This window comes from Aspergillus japonicus (genome assembly GCF_003184785.1).
Source record: "Aspergillus japonicus CBS 114.51 unplaced genomic scaffold BO86scaffold_48, whole genome shotgun sequence".
NCBI classification, from domain to species: domain Eukaryota; kingdom Fungi; phylum Ascomycota; class Eurotiomycetes; order Eurotiales; family Aspergillaceae; genus Aspergillus; species Aspergillus japonicus.
In genome coordinates this window covers 132,286-150,421 of record NW_020291685.1, presented here as the reverse complement: position 1 = coordinate 150,421, position 18,136 = coordinate 132,286, and the positions used below count along the sequence as shown (strand labels likewise).

Here is an 18,136-nt window from a genome sequence, read left to right as displayed (position 1 = left end):
CTTAGTCTGCTCAAGTGGATTGAAAACTTGAAATCAACCCCCCAAATCTCACAGGCGCATGTGCGAACAGTGACTATAGGATTTGATTGGCACAGACAACAATTGTTCGCATGTTCCAATAACGAAGTGTCCTGCCGCGGCCCGTAGTTATTACCACGCGCAGTGTATTTCCCACGCACTTCAGCCGCCGATTTCGCCACCCTGCAGGGAAACGGGGTCGTATGATGACCGTCGTCGGTCGAGAAAGATTCGATTTCAGAGCTCTTGTTTCTAATGGTGCGTATTGTCCTCCAGCCCGGTATATATCTCATAGAATGTTGACGGTAAGCCCGCCCACCTCGTCACTGGATGACGAACCTTTCATCGTGGCTTCTCCGACGGACGACCACCCCAAGTCCAAATCAGAAAACCCCCGGACCGATTCCGAAGGCGATGATGACTCTGAAGATGATTCCGAAGCAGAGCCCTCAACGAGCGTCAAGCGCCGTTTTGAGAATATTCGAGATAGTTTGCGGGAGAAGACCATCTCCTTGACCGACCGCGATCGGTTTCATCGCTTCTTGCGGGAAAATGAAGATATTCTGGATGAAGTTGTCGAGTACGGAACCTTATTGCACTACCTCGTGGAAGGCGCTCGAGACAAGCGTTTTAGTCGGTATGAGCCGTTAGTTGAGCATCTGGTGCGGCGATATCCTGTGCTGCTGGCCAAGAAAGACCACTCTGAACGGACCGTTCTGTCCTGGGCTATCCAGAAGAAGCGCATTAGCCTTGTGCGGTGTATTTGTGCTAATCATCCACAAATCAACCAAGTCATCGCTGTTCAAGGGTTGCATGCGCGGAATTGCCTGCATGTGGCTATTCACGAAGAGGCAGCGCCAGCTCTTATCCTCGAACTCATCAACAAGGCCAGTTTGGAGGCTTTGTTAGCCTTGGACGACAAAGGCAATACCGCTCTGCACCTGGCAGTTGCATACGAACGATGTACCGACGCAGGGCTGAGCGTTGTTAAAGCATTGATTGATCGCTGTGATAAGGCACTGGATGCGCAAACCAGTACCACAAATCGACTCTCTCCTTATCGTTATCATCTGTATACCAGGACGGAAGCGGAGGCCAAGATGTCTCGACGAAAACATGTGGAGCAGCAACAGCCCCAAGGCATGAAGGATGTTGGTCTGCCAGTCAGTAAGGGCAGTGCGGCCAGGGACAATGTCATGCTTCCTCCTAGCCTTGCACCGATGAGCTTGCCTGGCTCAGATCACAAACCCTCATCCGATAACCGACTAGGGGTGCCCCGACGAAGTAATACCTTGAATGAGCTTTATACTTCACCCAAGGCTCAATCAGGGTCCATAGGAGACTTGGCATTTGTAACAGCTTTGGCAGTGCACGACAAACCTCTTACTATGGACAAATCTGTCAAGTTTGCGAACAGTACGGCTAATGAGTCAAGGAAGAAATCCACAAAGAAAGCAAGTGAGGACATGGTTGTCACGAAACAGACCGCAGATGCAATCCGAGATCATCTAAAGGTTCACTATCTGAGGACGCGGGATCACGACCAAGCGATCGAACTGCTATATGGACGAGACCGACGTGAGTATAATGCTTTCGTACGCTCCGATAGAGAAGTAGTAGTATGCTGAACAAACCCCAGCCAGAGATCTATACTTTGACCTGTACGAATCTTCATCACGATACATCGACCAGGACTGGATCAGCCGTGGACTAGAGTACCTATGCTTTGAAGACACATTGCAATATGTCGCGCTTCCGCATTTCGAATTGACGAAAAAGGTGCAATCAGTCGATTCGCGATTCGCCCGGGTGAGGAGCTTGCTGCCAGATGGTGAGGGCCGGCGCGATATGGTATTTATGTTCGACTTTTTGCGAAAGAAGGGAGTATCACGAATTCTACGAGTTATTGTGGATGACACGACCTCTCCCGCGCACAGCGATGAGGCAATCGAACAGGCACTGGGAGGCTTTCGGGTCGAGGTGTGGGACTGGCGCAAGATTGACATCTCCATTGACACTATCATTAGTGTGGCGCTGGATGTTCGGGAGGTGTATTTGTACTGGAGTGGGAACAACGCGGTGCTGCGTGGATGGAGCGATCACGGCGGCCTGGCACAACTGAAAAGCTTGCGGACCGTACACCTGCATATTAGCCAGGTACGTAGGGATCATAGATTGATCGATGGGTTGAAGCTTAACATTCATAGGGTCTTGAAACGGCTGAGCGGACCAAGCGAAATGTGAATCAATTCCGCAGCAGGCTGGCCGCACTACGACCAGATATTCACATCAAGATGGAAGAGCATCGGCCAGAAAGATCAACTAATCTAACAGGGTCTTCAGTCGAGGGAGTTCGCGAACAACAAGTCGAGCATCGTCACCGTTGGTTGACGTGCATGGACAACTTCGCGGACTTCATTCAGAATATTCGACCCCCGACTGGATGGAAAGAAGACGTGCGCGTGGCGTTGATCGACGATGGTGTTGACATTGAGGAAAAGACGCTGCGCGGTAAGATTATCGGCGGTCGTAGTTTCTGCCCAAGGGATTATGCACAGAACCTGCAGCGGTCTTTCTATGTGTCCGGCAGTGGACATGGGACCGTCATGGCAAGCCTCATCTGCCGGGTGTGTCCCACTGCAAAGTTGTTTGTAGTGAAGCTGGCTGAGCATGTCAGCGAGAATTCAACCCGCCAGATCACAGCCAAGAGTGCAGCTAAGGCTGTTCGCACCGCGATCGACCGACAAGTTCATATTATTTCCATGTCGTGGACGATCGAGCGCAACGAGCAGAATGCGGCCGACATTCGAGATTTGGAAGCTGCGATCGGAGCCGCTGCTAACGCAGGCATCCTGATGTTCTGTGCGGCGAACGATCAAGGGGCAGCGTTGGATGTCAGCTTCCCTGCTGCTTGTGCCAATACCAAGAACATCTTCAAGATCGGTGCTGCGGAGGCTTCTGGCGCGGTATGGAAGTGGGTGGGAGATGCGGCGGCGGTCGACTTCATTTTTCCCGGCCACAAAGTGGTGAAAGAGCGACCCAACGACGCACCGATCGACAAATGCCAGACCTTGACGGGGTCTTCGGTTGCAACTGCTATCGCATCTGGGTTAGCAGCGCTGATTCTCTATTGCGTGGAACTCAGCTTTGTGCAGACACAAGCTGTCAACCAATCCGGCAAGGTGGACCACTTCGAGGGCCTCCAACGTCATGAGCGCATGCGTGAAGCATTTACTGCCATTGGTACAACTCAGAGTAGTGGCAATAAATATATCGAGGTGTGGAATGTGTTTGAAAAGGCCGTGGAGAAGAGCCAGGGAAAGCCACCAGACCAATTCCCAGCTATTGTCAAAGAGATTGCCAACAAGCTTAAGGCCAGGAAGATGCTGGAATGAGATAGACTATAGCACTAAGGATTCGGATCGAGGTGACACTTCAAGACTAGACTTGATCCCTGATGGTATGCTCGTATCATGGTGGTCGTAAGTTTGTAAGAGTGGTTTTGGAATTATTAGTCGAGCTGGTGTTGTGATGCTTGTGGGAGATAAAACAAATTCGGTAGGAAGGCGAAAAGCTACGCATCATGTGATCAGGTCACAGAACGCCAACATCACGCAAATATCATCTTCATTCTTGTCACAGCTTCCATCTGCAATACCTTGTGAATTATATGTTTAGTCTATTGAAGTTAGACTGTAAGTCATTCTAGTCTATATCGTGCCAAACCAGCCAACCTGCAACTTCTACATGTGGCTGCAGGAAGCAGCCGACTTACGAAAGGCTTTCAGGGTATGCGAGACAAGTATCCAACTCTCCTTGTATTGATTATGGTCTCAAGTGTTTGTCTTAGAGAATCTTCGACTGCTAGGATTCGATAGTATAGTCGCGAGGGGACTATTTGCCCAATTCCAAGTGAGTCGAACAGCTTTGAGAAAGTCAACGCAAAAGAGAAATCAGTCCTAAGAAGTGATGACCAAAAGAGCTCTACTGAATGTAGATTGAATGATTGACTCTTGCATGAATTTCTACTGCATTATGTCTGAGTGTATATTATGCAACCATACAACAAAAAATCACGGGTTACTTCTCACAGCCCAAACTAGCGGGTACCACCATCCTCCCAGTCGTCAACTACTTAAACCACTTGCCTCTTCTTCTACTCCCCTTTCTCTTTCACCTCCCACGTCCCACTTCTTCTCAATTGATTTACCGCCAATCTTAGTATTGCGTGCCCCGCACCAAAAGCACGCCATGCCCGCGCCGAATCTCCGATGGTTAACCGGCGATAACCCGGACGCTCCAGCAACGGGGCTCTCGTTAACCATGCCATGGCCTAGAGGCCGATACCAGCCAAACCAGAACTTTTCAATCGAGACAAACAACAAAACCTATCCGCTCGATAGCCGCGAGCTGGCATACTGGGCGGACGGATCTCTGAAATGGACGGCACATTCCATCAGTGGTCATGTCGGCTATAGTAGCGGGTATACCGTGAGGGCTGCGACCGAGCAGGAGATAGAATCTCGGATACAGGTTAAGACAACTCCTGAGCATATTATTGTCTCCACAAAGATCGGATCAAGTGTGCGATTCCCAACTCAGGGTTCTGCGACATTATTTGAGAACATTTCTCTGGATGGACAACAGGTGTGCTCCGCCGCTACTGTCGTCGCGTCGATCAACAACCAAGAGTATACAACAGTCGTACACAAGACCGTCATTGAGAACGTAACCTGGTCGAGAGCAGTTGTCAAAGTCTCTGGAACAGTGGGAAATGAGGGGAAAGAGCATCTACCATTCGATGTGCGAGTATACATCTACTCCGATGCGCAGCCGCTCAAAATCGTGTTCTCATTCATCCATGACCTTGACTCAGAGGAACCGTTGACCTCCCTCGGTCTCAGATTCTCGGTACCATTTCGCGATACTGAACACTACAACCGTCACATTCGTTTCGTAGGTCCCACAGGAGGGATTCTGAGGGAAGAAGTCCAAGGCCTATCAGGGTTGTGGCATGGCCCGGGCGTGCAGAATCGCGCCGACCAGGCCTCAGGCAGAGCCATTACCCTTACAGATACGCCATGGCTATCTTATGTTCCCTCCTGGAACGACTATACCCTCAGTCAGTTATCTTCCGACGGGTTCACACTAAAGAAGCGAACGAATGAAGGCTGTTCATGGGTAAAGGTGACAGGGGGGAGTAGATACTCCGGCACTGCATACATTGGCTCCGCACAGCGCGGGGGCCTGGCAGTGGGTATGACCAATTTTTGGGAGCAATACCCCACCCAAATCGACCTCAACAACTTGGCCACGGACGAAGCATCAACCACGATATGGGTGTATTCACCCCTGGCACAGCCCCTGGATACCCGTCCATACCACGACGGACTCGGTCTGGACACCTACGAGAAACAACTCAAGGGCCTCAAAGCCACATACGAGGATTACGAGCCCGGCTTCGGTACAGCCAATGGGATCGGCCGCACGACAGTCTTCTTCCTTCGACCATACAGCAACGGAACCCCATCCGACAACGACCTAAGCGCATTTTCAGCTCTAGTCCGTGCCCCCCCTCGCTTGATCCCCACCCCAGAGACCATATACAATGCTGGGGTGTTTCATGGCACATGGGCCCCGGACACTCGCCTCCTTGGCCTCAATCCCACAGCCACTGAACTGAACATCGAACACAACCTTGATACCTTATTCACCCACTACCAGCGCCAGGTCGAGCAACACCGCTGGTACGGCTTCTGGGACTACGGCGACGTGCAGCACACGTATGACCCCTACCGACACGCGTGGCGCTACGACGTCGGGGGTTTTGCCTGGGACAACAGTGAACTCTCCACGGATCTATGGCTGTGGCTGTATTTCCTGCATTCCGGGCGGGCGGATGTCTTTCGGATGGCCGAGGCCATGACGCGACATACGAGCGAGGTAGACGTGTACCATTCCGGCCGCTTCAAGGGTTTCGGAACGCGTCATGGGGTGCAGCATTTCAGCGACAGTTGCAAACAGCTCCGGATCTCCAACGTACTGTATCGACGGTTCTACTACTTTTTGACCGGGGACGAGCGAACGGGAGATCTGATCACTGAGCTTCAGGACAGCCAGCATGCGCTGCTGGGGCTCGACGCTCATAGGAAAGTCCAGCAGCACGGTGCCATTCCAGAAGGGTTTGCCCTGACGGATATCTGTCTTGATGGGGGCGCGTTAGCGGCGTCGTGGTTTACCGCATGGGAGAGACGGGAGCCAGGATGGTCCGAGGGTCGAGATCGTCTGTTCAACATTCTTGAGGGCATCGCAAACTTAAAATATGGAATCGCTACGAAGGCAGTCCTACTCCACACTAAAACCGGAGAAGTGCACACATGTCCGCCTCCCACGCGACCGTATGCCATCTCCCATTTGTCGATGTTGTTCGGCTTCCCGGAACTAGTATCGGAACTCGTCGACTATGCTGAAAGTGAACATCCCGGCACAGTGGACGCGTTCCTGAAGGTCTACCTTGCTTATTGCCGGGCTTACAACGGCGGAGCGGATGTTCAGCGCGAGGAGTACGGCTTCGAGTTCCCTGCTACAGCCACATGGCGACAGAGTCACTCTACACTGACTGCATTCGCGGCAAGACGCGGTAGTAACGCCGAATTAGCCCGCGCAGCTTGGCAACAGTTCCTCGCGACGGACGGATATACCAAAGACCACCAGTGGAAAGTGACGCCGACAGCGGCGCCAACCTATTTCTCCGACGGTGAGGAGGCGCCCTGGATGACGACGAACGAGGCGGCACGGTACGGTGTGTCGGCTATATTCAATCTTGCGAACATTCGCAGGTACCTGGACTAGCTGCCGTCTTTGCCATGGGTCAAGCAGTCTATCACTATTCCCGCGCATTGTGTTCAATTCTCGATCAGCACCAAAACTAGAGGCTCGTAACATCTTTCCAACTCGTCCATACCAACTCCATAACACCAACTGGTGTCTCATACAACAGTCTTCTCAATCATCATGCGCCCTCACCCTCGCAAACACCGCCCCGAGAATGGTCAAACAGATAAACAGCATCACAAAGACAATCCCAACCATCCCACAACATTGTAACTGGTTCTGCCTCTGCTCTCGTCGGGAGATGATCCGCTCGCAGACCTCGCAGTGCTCATGGGGCGTGGTAATCACCGAGGTGACCAGAGGGATATTGGATGTTGGATCGGTGTCTCCGTGGCGGTGGGAGGGTGACGGTTGCGATTCCAGGTCATCCTGGTCTGTTTGTGCGACTTCCGAGTACTGCGGGGGTTAAAGTTGGTGATGTCAGCTTGGCAGGGGTGATGGCGCGGTGGGGGCATACTTCTTGGTAGGGCGGGGCTGCCTCGTAGGGTTGCTTTGGAGCCATTCCGGGACTTGCTGGGGCGCTTGAGATTGTTGAAAATAAGACTTCGGCACAGATACGCTCTTAGAATGTCTAGAACGCGATGCTTCTGTATGATGGTAGAAGTCCATTCTTATGTAGGAATCATGCTGCCTGGGGCGCAAGACGGAGGGTGAGATTGCACAGCCTCATCAGGCTCAGCATCACCTGGTTGGCTGGCGTGGGATGGCTACGTCAGAGGACTCATTATGGAGGCTTATGGAGGCTTGGCCTACGATCACGGCGCCTGTGGCTATCTACCTTCCCAAAAGCTGCCCCAGAACATTCTGTACAACAGAATGACACTGCGGCTTGCCATCGAACCACAGGTCACGTGATATGACAAGAGAGAGAAACTTGATCCGCATGCAAGCAGCTATGTCCCACGTAAGAATGCTCCCTACTCCCAATATAGCATTTCCCACAGTCTATATCAATGTGAGTGTGCGGATCACTTATCACACAAGAGAAGGGTTGCCGGGGTTACGAAAGAATATTGAAGCACTCCAAGAACAAAGACGGGCAACCGGTACCATTCGGTACGATTATTGGATGAGCCCTGCGTGTCCACTCCGCGCTCTTCTGCACCAGCCACACTCTAGCCGCATTGGGGCCTGGTTAGTACAGGCCGGTATCTGGATGTTCCAACAGTATCACCATACAACTCCTCGAATCATAATCACTGAAACCCAGATGCGTTGACATCGAAGAGAATCTGAAGAGTCTGTCTCAACACCCACAGAACAAAGCATAGCCACGTCATTCTACCTTTTGCCAGCAAAATAGCATGAAATCGCTCTCTCTCATCCACCAGCAGTCAATATTCAACAGCAGCGGAGTCTATATCCAAGTACCTCTAAATCTATATCCCATCTATATCCATCTATATACAACCTATATGCAGTCCATATCGACATCACATCCCACCGCAAGAATCTCCATAAACACCTCCATCCACCCCCAACACCTCACCCTAGCCCAAAACCCCACCCCTCTCCAACCACCCCCTCGCCTCCTCCCAAATCTCCTCCCTGACCCTCTCCCTCCTGGACCTCCTCCCCCTCGACCTCCCATGCGTAAACCCATGCCTACACCCCTTAGCCATAGTCCACTTATACCCGCCGACCTCGAACCCCTCCTCCTTATCCTTTCGGCCCTCCAACCCCGCCAACCGATGAATCATCTCCTGCGCCTCGACGCGCAACAAATCAAACTCCGCGGCAACCATATACACCATGTCCGGCAGATCCTCGGCGGGGGCATACCAGGGACTGAGGAGGGGATCCCTGCGATCCTGGCCGGCACAGACATAGCCCCAATCGATCCACCAGCCGGCATCGCCCAGATGGTCGCGCCAGTAGTCCTCGTACGGCCGGGCGTGCATCTTATCCGGCGGGGAGTGGCTGAAGTCCACGATGGGGTAATAACAAATCGCAGCCCGGAACTTTCCGCGCAGGGAGGGCAGCTGCGCGACGCCGAGCGCCAGGCTGGCGCCCGCGCTGAAGCCGCCAATCACCAAGCGGGTGGGGTCGACGGGGAGGGCGGGGTTTGCCAGCAGGTCGCGGATCTGCGCCTCCACGTCGTGGATCGCTGTCGGGAACGGGTGCCGCGGGATCTTGCGGTAGTCCAGGCTCAGGACCAGCATGCCCGTGCGCTGGCTCCAGGAGGCGCAGAAGGCGTCGTCGAACCGCGCCGTGTTCACGGCGAAGCCCCCGCCGTGCAGGTTGATGTATGTGGGCAGGAGGGTCGGTTGGCCCGGCTTGTAGGTTGGCGGGTAGAAGATGCGGGTTTGCAGGGTCGGGCGCGATGGGAGTTGTAGGGTTAGGGTTGGCTGTGTGCTGGGCGGGGGCGGGTGGATGAGGTCCTTGTAGATGGTGTGGACTGTGGCGATGAGCTTGAGACCCCAGAGCCACAGAAAGCAGTAAATGCGGTGGTAGAGTGGGAGGAGGACTTTAGGGAGGGACTCCACCTCCGCTCGTTTTTTGGCTGTCATGGCGGCTTTTTTGATCCGGGACAGGTTGCGTGTAGGGTTATTTGGGACCCGAAGACGGCGCTGGGGTGATTCAAGCTTTTAGGGGCTGGAGGTGGGCATGATGATTCTGGAGTGGGGATGCCCTAGTTGCTCTAGGTCGGATAGGCTGGTGGAGAGCGCGCTTTGCAAAGATTCATTCGACGGGTTTGGATTGGTCGGCGCACGCGGGTTTCAGCTCAATTGTATCGGGGCCTCAACATTTCATGTGATAATTTTAGGCAGAATTCTCTGGGAACAGGCCCCTAAAAAGTGCAGTGGAGAACTTTGTTTGTTTTGCTGCGCAAAAGACCCACTTGTACCGAAGACCTCCACTGGGGCAAAAGAGCGGCTCCACTTCGCGATTACCATTGGAGTGACAGCCTGGCAGCAATTGCATGGTTAGATCGTCTTAGGAGATGTTGATACTGTCTATAGGGCTGAAATCTTACCTCAAAATCCAATTAACATGGTCGTGGCTTGGTACAGACTACAAAGCTGAACCATGGTGCACTATAAAAGTGTCATGCCCAAGGTATGTTTATGCAGTCACCTGACTCCACTGAAGCAACACTATTCTGGTCAATCACCACGTGACAACTCTTGCCTCATGATTATCCCTGTACTCACACATTCAATTCATGTTGTATCTAACCAAGCATTTCCCTCTATCATAAGGCCTATTCCAAAAGTCTAACAGAAGACCTAGCGGGCTGGGTAGAAAAGCCCCTTCCCAACTAACAACCATAGTCCAGGAATGACATACAGTATATTAACATAACCCAGACTAGAAAGACAAAAAGCAGACAAGGCACAAGCAACAGGACTACTCACATCAATTGACAATAGACCAGAACGAAGACATACAACCTACAACTTGGCCCTCCTCCCCTCCTTCTTAACTCTAGCCCCCGCCCACTCCATAAACACCCCGACCACGCCCTCGATCTGCTCCTTGGTGTTATCCGCATGCACCGTGAGCCGGACCCGTCCCAGCTCCTTTGGCACAATCGGATAATGCACCGAGTCGACCCAATACCCATTCCCCCGGATATGGTCCGCGAGCTCATTCTCCTCGCCGCCAGGGGTGATTAAGGCAAAGATGGGTGTTTCGAAAGGACCTGATCCCCAGTCCTCTGATCCGGGAATCCGAATAACACCCTGCTTGCTGACTTCGGCCCATTGTTTGTGTTGGGTGACCACGCGCTCGAAGTAGCGCGTATTGTCCTGCAATCGACGGCGGCGCTGAACTTGTTAGTACTGATGGTAGAGACGACCGCGGCGATCGACTCACCTGCTCGCCCTCCTCGCTTGCGGCCAACTCGTAGCCCGCGCGCACAGCCGCGACGGTGACGAACGACGGCGCCGTCGAAAACACGATATTGCGAGCATAGTTGATCATGGACAGGCGCATGGTTTCCGAGCACAGGACAACGGCTACCACGGACCAGTCAGTGGGACTCTCCAAGTGATCAAATCAAAAGGCAACCTACCTCCCGTCGACCCCATCCCCTTGCCGCAAGTATGCACCCGGATCCCAATCTCCTTCTCCAGTCCGTAATGACACACCAGCCCAGATCCATCCCGTCCGATCAACCCGTTCGAGTGGGCCTCATCCATGGCATACACCACATTGCCCTGCGGGAGCACCTCCCGGGAGATGCGCAGCATCTCCTGGATGGGGACCACATCGCCGTCCATGCTGTAGAACGACTCGACCGCCACAAAGATCACGCTCTTACCGTCCCTGGACCCCTTCTGGTTATCGCGGAGGTCCTCGAGGACACGCCGGAATTCTTTCAGGTCGTTGTGCGCGAACGACCGAGTCTGTGCGCGACCGCGCTGCATCCCGTCGTGGATGCTGGCGTGGATGTACTCGTCATGCACGACCACGTCATCCGGACGCGGGACGATCGACCACAGGGCGACGTTGGCGTCGAAGCCGGAATTGAAGAACAGGCCCGCCTCCGCCTTGTGGAAGCGGGCCAGGTCTCGCTCGATGTCGTCCAGGTAGTGCTTTGTGCCCTCGAAAATGCGGGTCGAGGTGCTGCCCACGATGAAGTTGGGGTGCGCGTCCAGTTGCTCCCGGAAGCCCTTGGTCAGCGCCCGCGAGGTCGCGATGGATAGGGTGTCGTTGGACCCGAAGTCGACAAGTTGGTTGACCATCCCGGGGCTGGGGGGCTGCATGAGGCGCTTTTGGCGCTCACGCTGCTCCAACTGAGTTTGGAGCTTGCAATTGAGGATCTTCTCGCCGGACATGTTCAATGGTATTCAAGCTGGAAGCAATGGTTCCAGTGTTCACAGCAAACGATTTCTTTGTTTGTCATTTTACAGCCCACCAGGAGATTGAGCGGGTTTATGTAGTTTTGCCGCCAGTGGAGGGAGGACCTTATGCCGCACCTACTTCAACCCGGGTAATCTTCGACATCAACGACAACCTGATTTTCTGCCTATCAAGCACATTCACTCCCATTTGCAAATGACTGAAGTCATCCAAACTTTGCGACCAGAACAGCATTAGACCCTGGTGGCGAGGATCGGCGGGAAGTGCGTCAGGATAAGGTTGACAGATTGCCAACAAGCTACAGCGCTTGGAAAACCCACGAATCACATCAAATCATGTTCAAAATCTCGTTTCTTCAGAATTCTTCACAGCTTGGAAGCTGTGTTGATTGTGGAATGACATCAGCCTACACGAGAATGTCTGTGCCACACCCCCTTACTGATTGTAAGGACTCAGCCGTTACCACCTTCCCTGTTTGTGTACTTGCCGGTGCAGAGTGTGGTTCGAAAGGACCAATCTAAGTCATGTGAGCGATTTCTTGTTCTACCCTTCTCTGCAAGGGTAATCGGAAAAGGGGTGGTCGTTCATCGGATACCTGGCCCGCGGAGGCTTCTCAGCAGGTCACCTGTGGTGTAGCGTCACGACCAGCTGAAGCGACCGCTATTTGCGGTAAAACAACGATGAGTCCCGACAGGCTGGTTTGACATCTCATTGACAGTCTCGTCGGTGCAATCAGCCATCCAGTCAAGATATGCCCTGCAGTAGAGAAAGCAGGTTGTCAGATGTCATTATTTACAGTCTGCTTTAGAGTTCATGCTCACGAACATTTCAGGCATTAAATGACGTCTCTTATCTTCAAGTGTGGCCCTCCAGGCCTCAATTACCGAAGATGTGAAGAACCAGACAGCGAGATAGCAGGTTAACCATAAGGTCACATACGTCATGGTATGAAATCGTGCTGCGTCGATCTGAACAGAATCGTCGAGTGTGACTTTCGGTATGGGGATAATGACCAGGCTCGAGGATATAAAGCCGCGTCAAGGGCTTTGAAAGCGAGGAAAGCAGCACAATCATCGACGAAGGCGCAAGATTATAGAAACCAGAAACAATCAGCGAGCATACATTTACTACAATATCACTAAACCTCAAGCCACTAACAAATTCATCATGGAGAAAATTATTTACGGCCACGCCCAAGAGAATCCGGATGCTGTCGCCGTCGAAGACGAACAAATGTCCCTGACCTACGCCGAGATGCTCGGAGAAGCAGGTCATCTGGCGTACGAGCTGGGAGACCTTGACATTGACGAGCCTGTGGGTATCGTGCTAGGCCCTGGTATCGACCAGGTTGTTGCCCAGCTGGCGGTGCGGTTGGCTGGTGGAACCTGTGTCCCACTTGAGCCATCAATCCCAGAACAGCGCATCAAGGACCTTTTGGGGGAAATCGAGGTCAAGACTATCCTAATCGGCGAGGACTCCTCGCTGGATTGGCCAGGCCGAAAGCTCATCCAGATTCCAAAAGTGACCGGCGGAAAGACGCTCGATGAGAAGCTTCCCAAGGGGTTCAAGGACCCGTCCAAACGCAGCCACATTCTCTTCACGTCTGGGTCGACTGGAAAACCCAAACCAGTTCAGATCCTCGCCGACGCCATCCTGCATCTTGCCAACAAAACACCAACGACCCCCTTGCTGAAGAGTGACCGTGTTGCCGAATTCAACAACCCGGGATTTGACCTGAGCTTGTATGAAATCTGGGTAACCTTGATCTCAGGTGCTACTGTGGTCGCTATCCCGCGAGACTCGGCCATCAGCGCGGATACATTGGCTGAAATGATCTCGAAACACCGGCTGACCGTGATGATCATCACGACTGCCCTATTTACTATCACTAGTACTCAAGACCCAACAGCATTTTCGACTCTGCGACATGTCATTACCGCAGGGGATGTGGCAAATGTGCGAGCCATGAGAAATGTGCTGGAGAAAGGCGCTCCTGGGCATCTTTGGAATGCCTATGGGCCAACCGAGTGTGCGACTCTGGCTACTATGCAGGAGATCACACTTGAAGAAACCGGCAGAGACCGCATTGGCATCGGTAAGGCAGTGGGGGATTTGGAGCTCGTCTTACTTGACGAAGATCAACAACCCGTGCATGAGAGCGCCAAGCAAGGGGAGATTTACCTTGGCGGACCACAATTGACGCCCGGATACTTGAACCGAGAAGAGCAGAACGAAGAGCGGTTTGTGGATTTGGGCAGAGAGGACTTGGGCCTTGGCGAAGGCACGGTGCGTCTGTACAAAACTGGAGACTTGGCTGAGTGGCGCGACAACAGCGATTGCCTGGATTTCATTGGCCGGGCCGACTCCCAGGTCAAGCATGAAGGCTTTCGGGTCGAACTTGGCGAGATTGAGCGAACGCTCATGTCTCACGATGCGGTTCACTCGGCAGTTCTTATACATCAGCCACCTTTGACAGAGGAAGAAGGCCATGCCTTGGTTGCCTTTGTGTCGGCTATAGATCTGGACGAGGAATCACTCATGGACTACGCTCGAGAGCACCTTCCCCATTACATGGTTCCTAACGCTATTGAGTTCTTGAGCGATTTTCCACTAACGCCTAATGGCAAAGTGGACCGTAAAGCTTTGACCCAGCAGCGTTTAGATGCCTTGCAGGAGAAGCAAAAGGAGGATAAGACCGACAGCACAGCCCCCAACAATGAAGGGCCACATGACAAAGCAGAAAAACTTCGGATTCTGTGGACAAACCTGTTGCATCTTTCCAAAGAGGTGTCTGATGATGACGACTTCTTCTCTCTAGGCGCCAGCTCACTGCAGGCTGCCTCGTTGATTAGCAAGATGCGCCAAGAATTTGACGTTCAGGTTTCAATGCACGATCTCCACGGTCACTCTCAATTCAACCAAATGCTGGAATTGATCCAGCCTAGCGAGCCTCGACAAAGCAAGGCACCTGACGATACGCGGGTCTGGAAGCAAGATGTGCTTCTTGTTGATGACATTGACATGGTGCCTCGATGGGAGGCCGAGGGCGAGGGTCGTGTGTTCATCACCGGTGTGACCGGGTTCGTGGGTGCGCACCTTCTGTCTAACTTGATGCAGCGACCAGGAGTGAAGCAGATTGCATGCCTCGCGCGTAGCAGGGAAGACGTTAGTGCCTGGGCTCGGGTTCAGCAGGCTCTTGAACGATACGACGTCTGGCCTGACAAGCTTGAATTCACGCAGAAGATCATCGTACTTGAAGGCGACCTCACCGATTGGCATCTCGGCCTCGGACAGGACAAGTTTACGTGGCTTTCAAACTGGGCATCAGTGGTCTTCCACCTTGGAGCCAAGGTCAACTTTTGCGAGTCATACCGAGAGCACCGCACGACAAACGTCGTTGGCACAAGGAACATTCTTCACCTCGCTGCCGCAGGTCGACGTAAGAGCTTTCATTACGTATCTAGTATTGATGTCTGGGGGCCAACAGGGAACATCCTGGGAACAGAAGAGATCTACGAGGACGATCCCCTTCAGCCACACATTCAGGGCCTTCGGTATGACCTGGGTTATGCGCAGAGCCAGTGGACAGCGGAGGCGATGGTGCGCCGGATGAGGGACCGTGGCTTGCCGGTGGCCATCTACCGGCCAGGTTTTGTTGTTGGCCACAGCCAGACAGGAGCCATGAACCCTGATGATTTCGTGGCCCGCCTATTGATAGGCTCCATCAAGATCGGTGCCTTTCCCCGAGTGGTGGATCAACGTCTGGAGTACGTGACAGTCGACTACGTGGTTGACGCAATGATGGCTATTGCGACCCGCAATGAGAATCTGGGTCGCTCCTACAGCCTGCTGTCACCGGATGTCAGCAAATCTGTCACGGTCGAACAAACCTGCGACGTGCTCAAGGAGGCAGGCTATCCCCTCGAACTACTCGATTTTGAACAGTGGGTTGAGAGGGTGACCCACAGCGATGCAGACGGGTTATTGACGCCGTTGATGCCATTGTTCCAGGAGCGAGTGTTGGGACAGTTAACGCGATGGGAAGCTAGCCAATACAGTCCGGTCTATCGATGCGACAATGCACTTAAGGCTCTCAGTGAGAATGCAGAGATCAAGTTTCGACCATTTGACGCGCACTTGTTGAAGAGGTTTATTTCTTTCTGGGACCGGAAGGGGTTTCATCATGTTTGAAGCGATTGGTCTTGATGCATCTGAGATTTGATTGAAGCGATGTTTTTGTTGGATTAATGTTAAAGTTCGTGTAGCTTTCAGCTTGAAATTGGAAATAATTGAACCAAAGGCCCCATCTTGCCTCCTCGCTGAGGCACGAAATGCTTAATTGTGATTCGGTGGAAGAAAGTAGATCCGCATAAAGGGTTGGCAATGTTTGCGCTGTCCAGCAGCGTACACCGCCCTTTCAAGCCCGTAATTACCAACGGCGTGAGCGGGACGAGATATGACACAAATTCGTGGACTGGTAATTCGATATTGGGCATTGACTCAAAGCAGCTGTCTTCTCAAAGACATAGGCGACAAATACCTTTGGCGATCCTTCCAGATATATGGATGAGCCAAAATGCAGCCGATCATCGAATCTCTGTAGTAAGGGCGTGGCTATTGCCGAGGGGCCCAAACTTCAAGCTCATGCAACATGCTAAGCTCATATTCGTCACAATAGCTGGGGCTGGATGGATTTGCGAGCTCTTGCTCAATTGAAGTGGAGCATATGTTGCTGCAAACTCAGACATGCGCCCAACCGTTAGCAACCAGAACTTGCATTTCATTGATCAAGCAAAAGTCACCGCTTTCTTGCTGCTGAGGATGATCTTTCTCCCACTTCATGACACGACTGCGAACGACTTGCATCTTGAAATAGGAAGAGGTCGTCCAGCGTAGAAACCGATTCTCCCACAGAGCCACGGCAAGATTTTGCAAGGACAGCCACGCCCGGATCGGATGCACCGCAGCATACGCTTCTGGATTATACCCTACGCGGACCTGGGGATTAAGGTAAACCCCGTGGAGTTGTGACAAAGGGTTGTCCGCGTGGATCAGGCAGCACTCTGAGCCTTCAAGGTGGGATAGCGAAAGGGAGTCGGGAACCGCACGGAATCGCAGTGGTGGATAGGATACAAAGGGCGCGGCGGGCATTACCACTATAAGGGTCAGTTTTGAGGCACACCAGGAACATCTAAGCCACCTACCCATTCCGTTCCAGCAGCTTTTGACTGGGACTGGCTCCATGTTGATGAGGGCTCTGCGCGAGCTGGCAGAGCGGAAGTATGGCCAGGTCTGCATGACGTGTTCATCACCTTGGGAGTCACGCAGGGCAAAAGTGTCGTAGTATAAAGGAGGTTTGGAGAAATCCAGGGAGCAAGCAGCCCCATAGACCCCGTCATTGGTATCTAGCAGGGTCGCTACATCGTCGGCCTAGAAGCCTCACCCATTAGTCACAAATCTTTTGGTTTCTGCAAGTATTAAAGTTGATCATACCGTGAACACGACATCATTCAGGAAAAGCACTTTATCAAAGGTAATTCCCTCTCGGGCTAAGTCTTCCAGTGGTTGCAAGGTCCAATTGCGTAGCCGAGCCAAGTATGGAATGCGTCGAAGCTCTGTCCGTCCCCGCGGGGTCTTGATCCAACCATCACGCCCGGGCGGAGCAGAGATTTCATCCTGATGTGTTATATCGGACAGAGTGATGTTGCGTCGCACACCAAGTCGATCTAGTCTTGTATCCAGCTCGCGAAGGGCTCCCTTGGTGTCATCCCAGCTACCACTTTCCAACACGCTCACAAAGACGTTCTCGGCCCCAAGGGTTTTGACCAGGTCAACGACGGCGTCGTTCCAATGGCTTCGGAGGATACGCTCGTTGTTCCAATGAGTGCTGGCGATGAAAATACGGTCGGAGGGTAGGGGGGGAGGAGGGCGGACATCCACGAGGGCGATACGGTGGTGAATTGCGAGGACCTGGAGCATTGTCCAGACCACTAAGCCGAGGCCCACGAGGAGAGCGACGCGTCGGCGGAACCCATATCGGCGGCGGGGAACCCAGCGGGGACCGGCCTTGGAGGAGGCACGCGGGGAGAACATGGGGACATTCTCTTTTCGCGAGAAGACAGTCAAGAGACGATCAAGTGGTGACAGTAACCTTAAAAGAAAGCGTCATTGAGGTTTCACTTGCGTTTGATTCATCGGTCTGTCAGACCGACCGCCGGTGTTGACGCGGGACGGCCGGAGCGAACGAAGACTCCGGATCGAAAATAGAAGCCAGGGGGGAATCCGCCTTTCGCGCTAATCCTATTTTTGACATCTGGAGATTTGCGACCGGGGCCTTCTGCAGCCTAGTCAATCAGGCAACAACACCATTAATAACCTTGAAGTACAGTACACATCTGTCACAGAAGCCCTCTCG

General features: G+C 53.0%; 7 protein-coding genes across 7 annotated transcripts; 3 read left to right on the top strand and 4 right to left on the bottom strand.

Annotated features, from left to right (window-relative positions):
- Nucleotides 1-46: 46 nt before the first annotated feature.
- On the top strand, nucleotides 47-3,682 carry BO86DRAFT_391223 (uncharacterized protein). The gene is made up of 3 exons (XM_025672549.1): nucleotides 47-1,596; nucleotides 1,658-2,175; nucleotides 2,226-3,682. Exons 1-3 carry the CDS (start codon nucleotides 222-224, stop codon nucleotides 3,411-3,413), a joined length of 3,081 nt encoding a protein of 1,026 aa, XP_025525120.1. The 5' UTR covers nucleotides 47-221; the 3' UTR covers nucleotides 3,414-3,682.
- Nucleotides 3,606-6,968, top strand: BO86DRAFT_157170 (polysaccharide lyase family 26 protein). Its single transcript, XM_025666378.1, has 3 exons — nucleotides 3,606-3,713; nucleotides 3,869-3,930; nucleotides 3,999-6,968. Exon 3 carries the CDS (start codon nucleotides 4,021-4,023, stop codon nucleotides 6,868-6,870), a length of 2,850 nt encoding a protein of 949 aa, XP_025525119.1. The 5' UTR covers nucleotides 3,606-3,713; nucleotides 3,869-3,930; nucleotides 3,999-4,020; the 3' UTR covers nucleotides 6,871-6,968.
- BO86DRAFT_411792 (alpha/beta-hydrolase) lies at nucleotides 6,551-9,638 on the bottom strand. Its single transcript, XM_025674608.1, has 2 exons — nucleotides 8,556-9,638; nucleotides 6,551-7,308 (listed from the first exon to the last, which is right to left on the bottom strand). Exons 1-2 carry the CDS (start codon nucleotides 9,420-9,422, stop codon nucleotides 7,024-7,026), a joined length of 1,152 nt encoding a protein of 383 aa, XP_025525118.1. The 5' UTR covers nucleotides 9,423-9,638; the 3' UTR covers nucleotides 6,551-7,023.
- A 582-nt stretch (nucleotides 9,639-10,220) lies between these two features.
- On the bottom strand, nucleotides 10,221-11,876 carry BO86DRAFT_157053 (aminotransferase class I/II-fold pyridoxal phosphate-dependent enzyme). Its single transcript, XM_025666375.1, has 3 exons — nucleotides 10,931-11,876; nucleotides 10,732-10,874; nucleotides 10,221-10,682 (listed from the first exon to the last, which is right to left on the bottom strand). The coding sequence occupies exons 1-3, from the start codon at nucleotides 11,694-11,696 to the stop codon at nucleotides 10,308-10,310; spliced, it is 1,284 nt and encodes a 427-aa protein (XP_025525117.1). The 5' UTR covers nucleotides 11,697-11,876; the 3' UTR covers nucleotides 10,221-10,307.
- A 424-nt stretch (nucleotides 11,877-12,300) lies between these two features.
- Nucleotides 12,301-12,776, bottom strand: BO86DRAFT_157086 (uncharacterized protein). The gene is made up of 2 exons (XM_025666377.1): nucleotides 12,547-12,776; nucleotides 12,301-12,477 (listed from the first exon to the last, which is right to left on the bottom strand). The coding sequence occupies exons 1-2, from the start codon at nucleotides 12,663-12,665 to the stop codon at nucleotides 12,360-12,362; spliced, it is 237 nt and encodes a 78-aa protein (XP_025525116.1). The 5' UTR covers nucleotides 12,666-12,776; the 3' UTR covers nucleotides 12,301-12,359.
- On the top strand, nucleotides 12,566-16,008 carry BO86DRAFT_157073 (acetyl-CoA synthetase-like protein). Its single transcript, XM_025666376.1, has one exon. It carries the CDS (start codon nucleotides 12,889-12,891, stop codon nucleotides 15,910-15,912), a length of 3,024 nt encoding a protein of 1,007 aa, XP_025525115.1. The 5' UTR covers nucleotides 12,566-12,888; the 3' UTR covers nucleotides 15,913-16,008.
- Nucleotides 16,009-16,461: 453 nt separating this feature from the next.
- On the bottom strand, nucleotides 16,462-17,814 carry BO86DRAFT_319095 (glycosyltransferase family 69 protein; the record flags this gene model as incomplete). Its single annotated transcript, XM_025668233.1, has 3 exons — nucleotides 16,462-16,877; nucleotides 16,926-17,151; nucleotides 17,215-17,814. 3 exons carry the CDS (start codon nucleotides 17,812-17,814, stop codon nucleotides 16,462-16,464), a joined length of 1,242 nt encoding a protein of 413 aa, XP_025525114.1.
- Nucleotides 17,815-18,136: the final 322 nt, after the last annotated feature.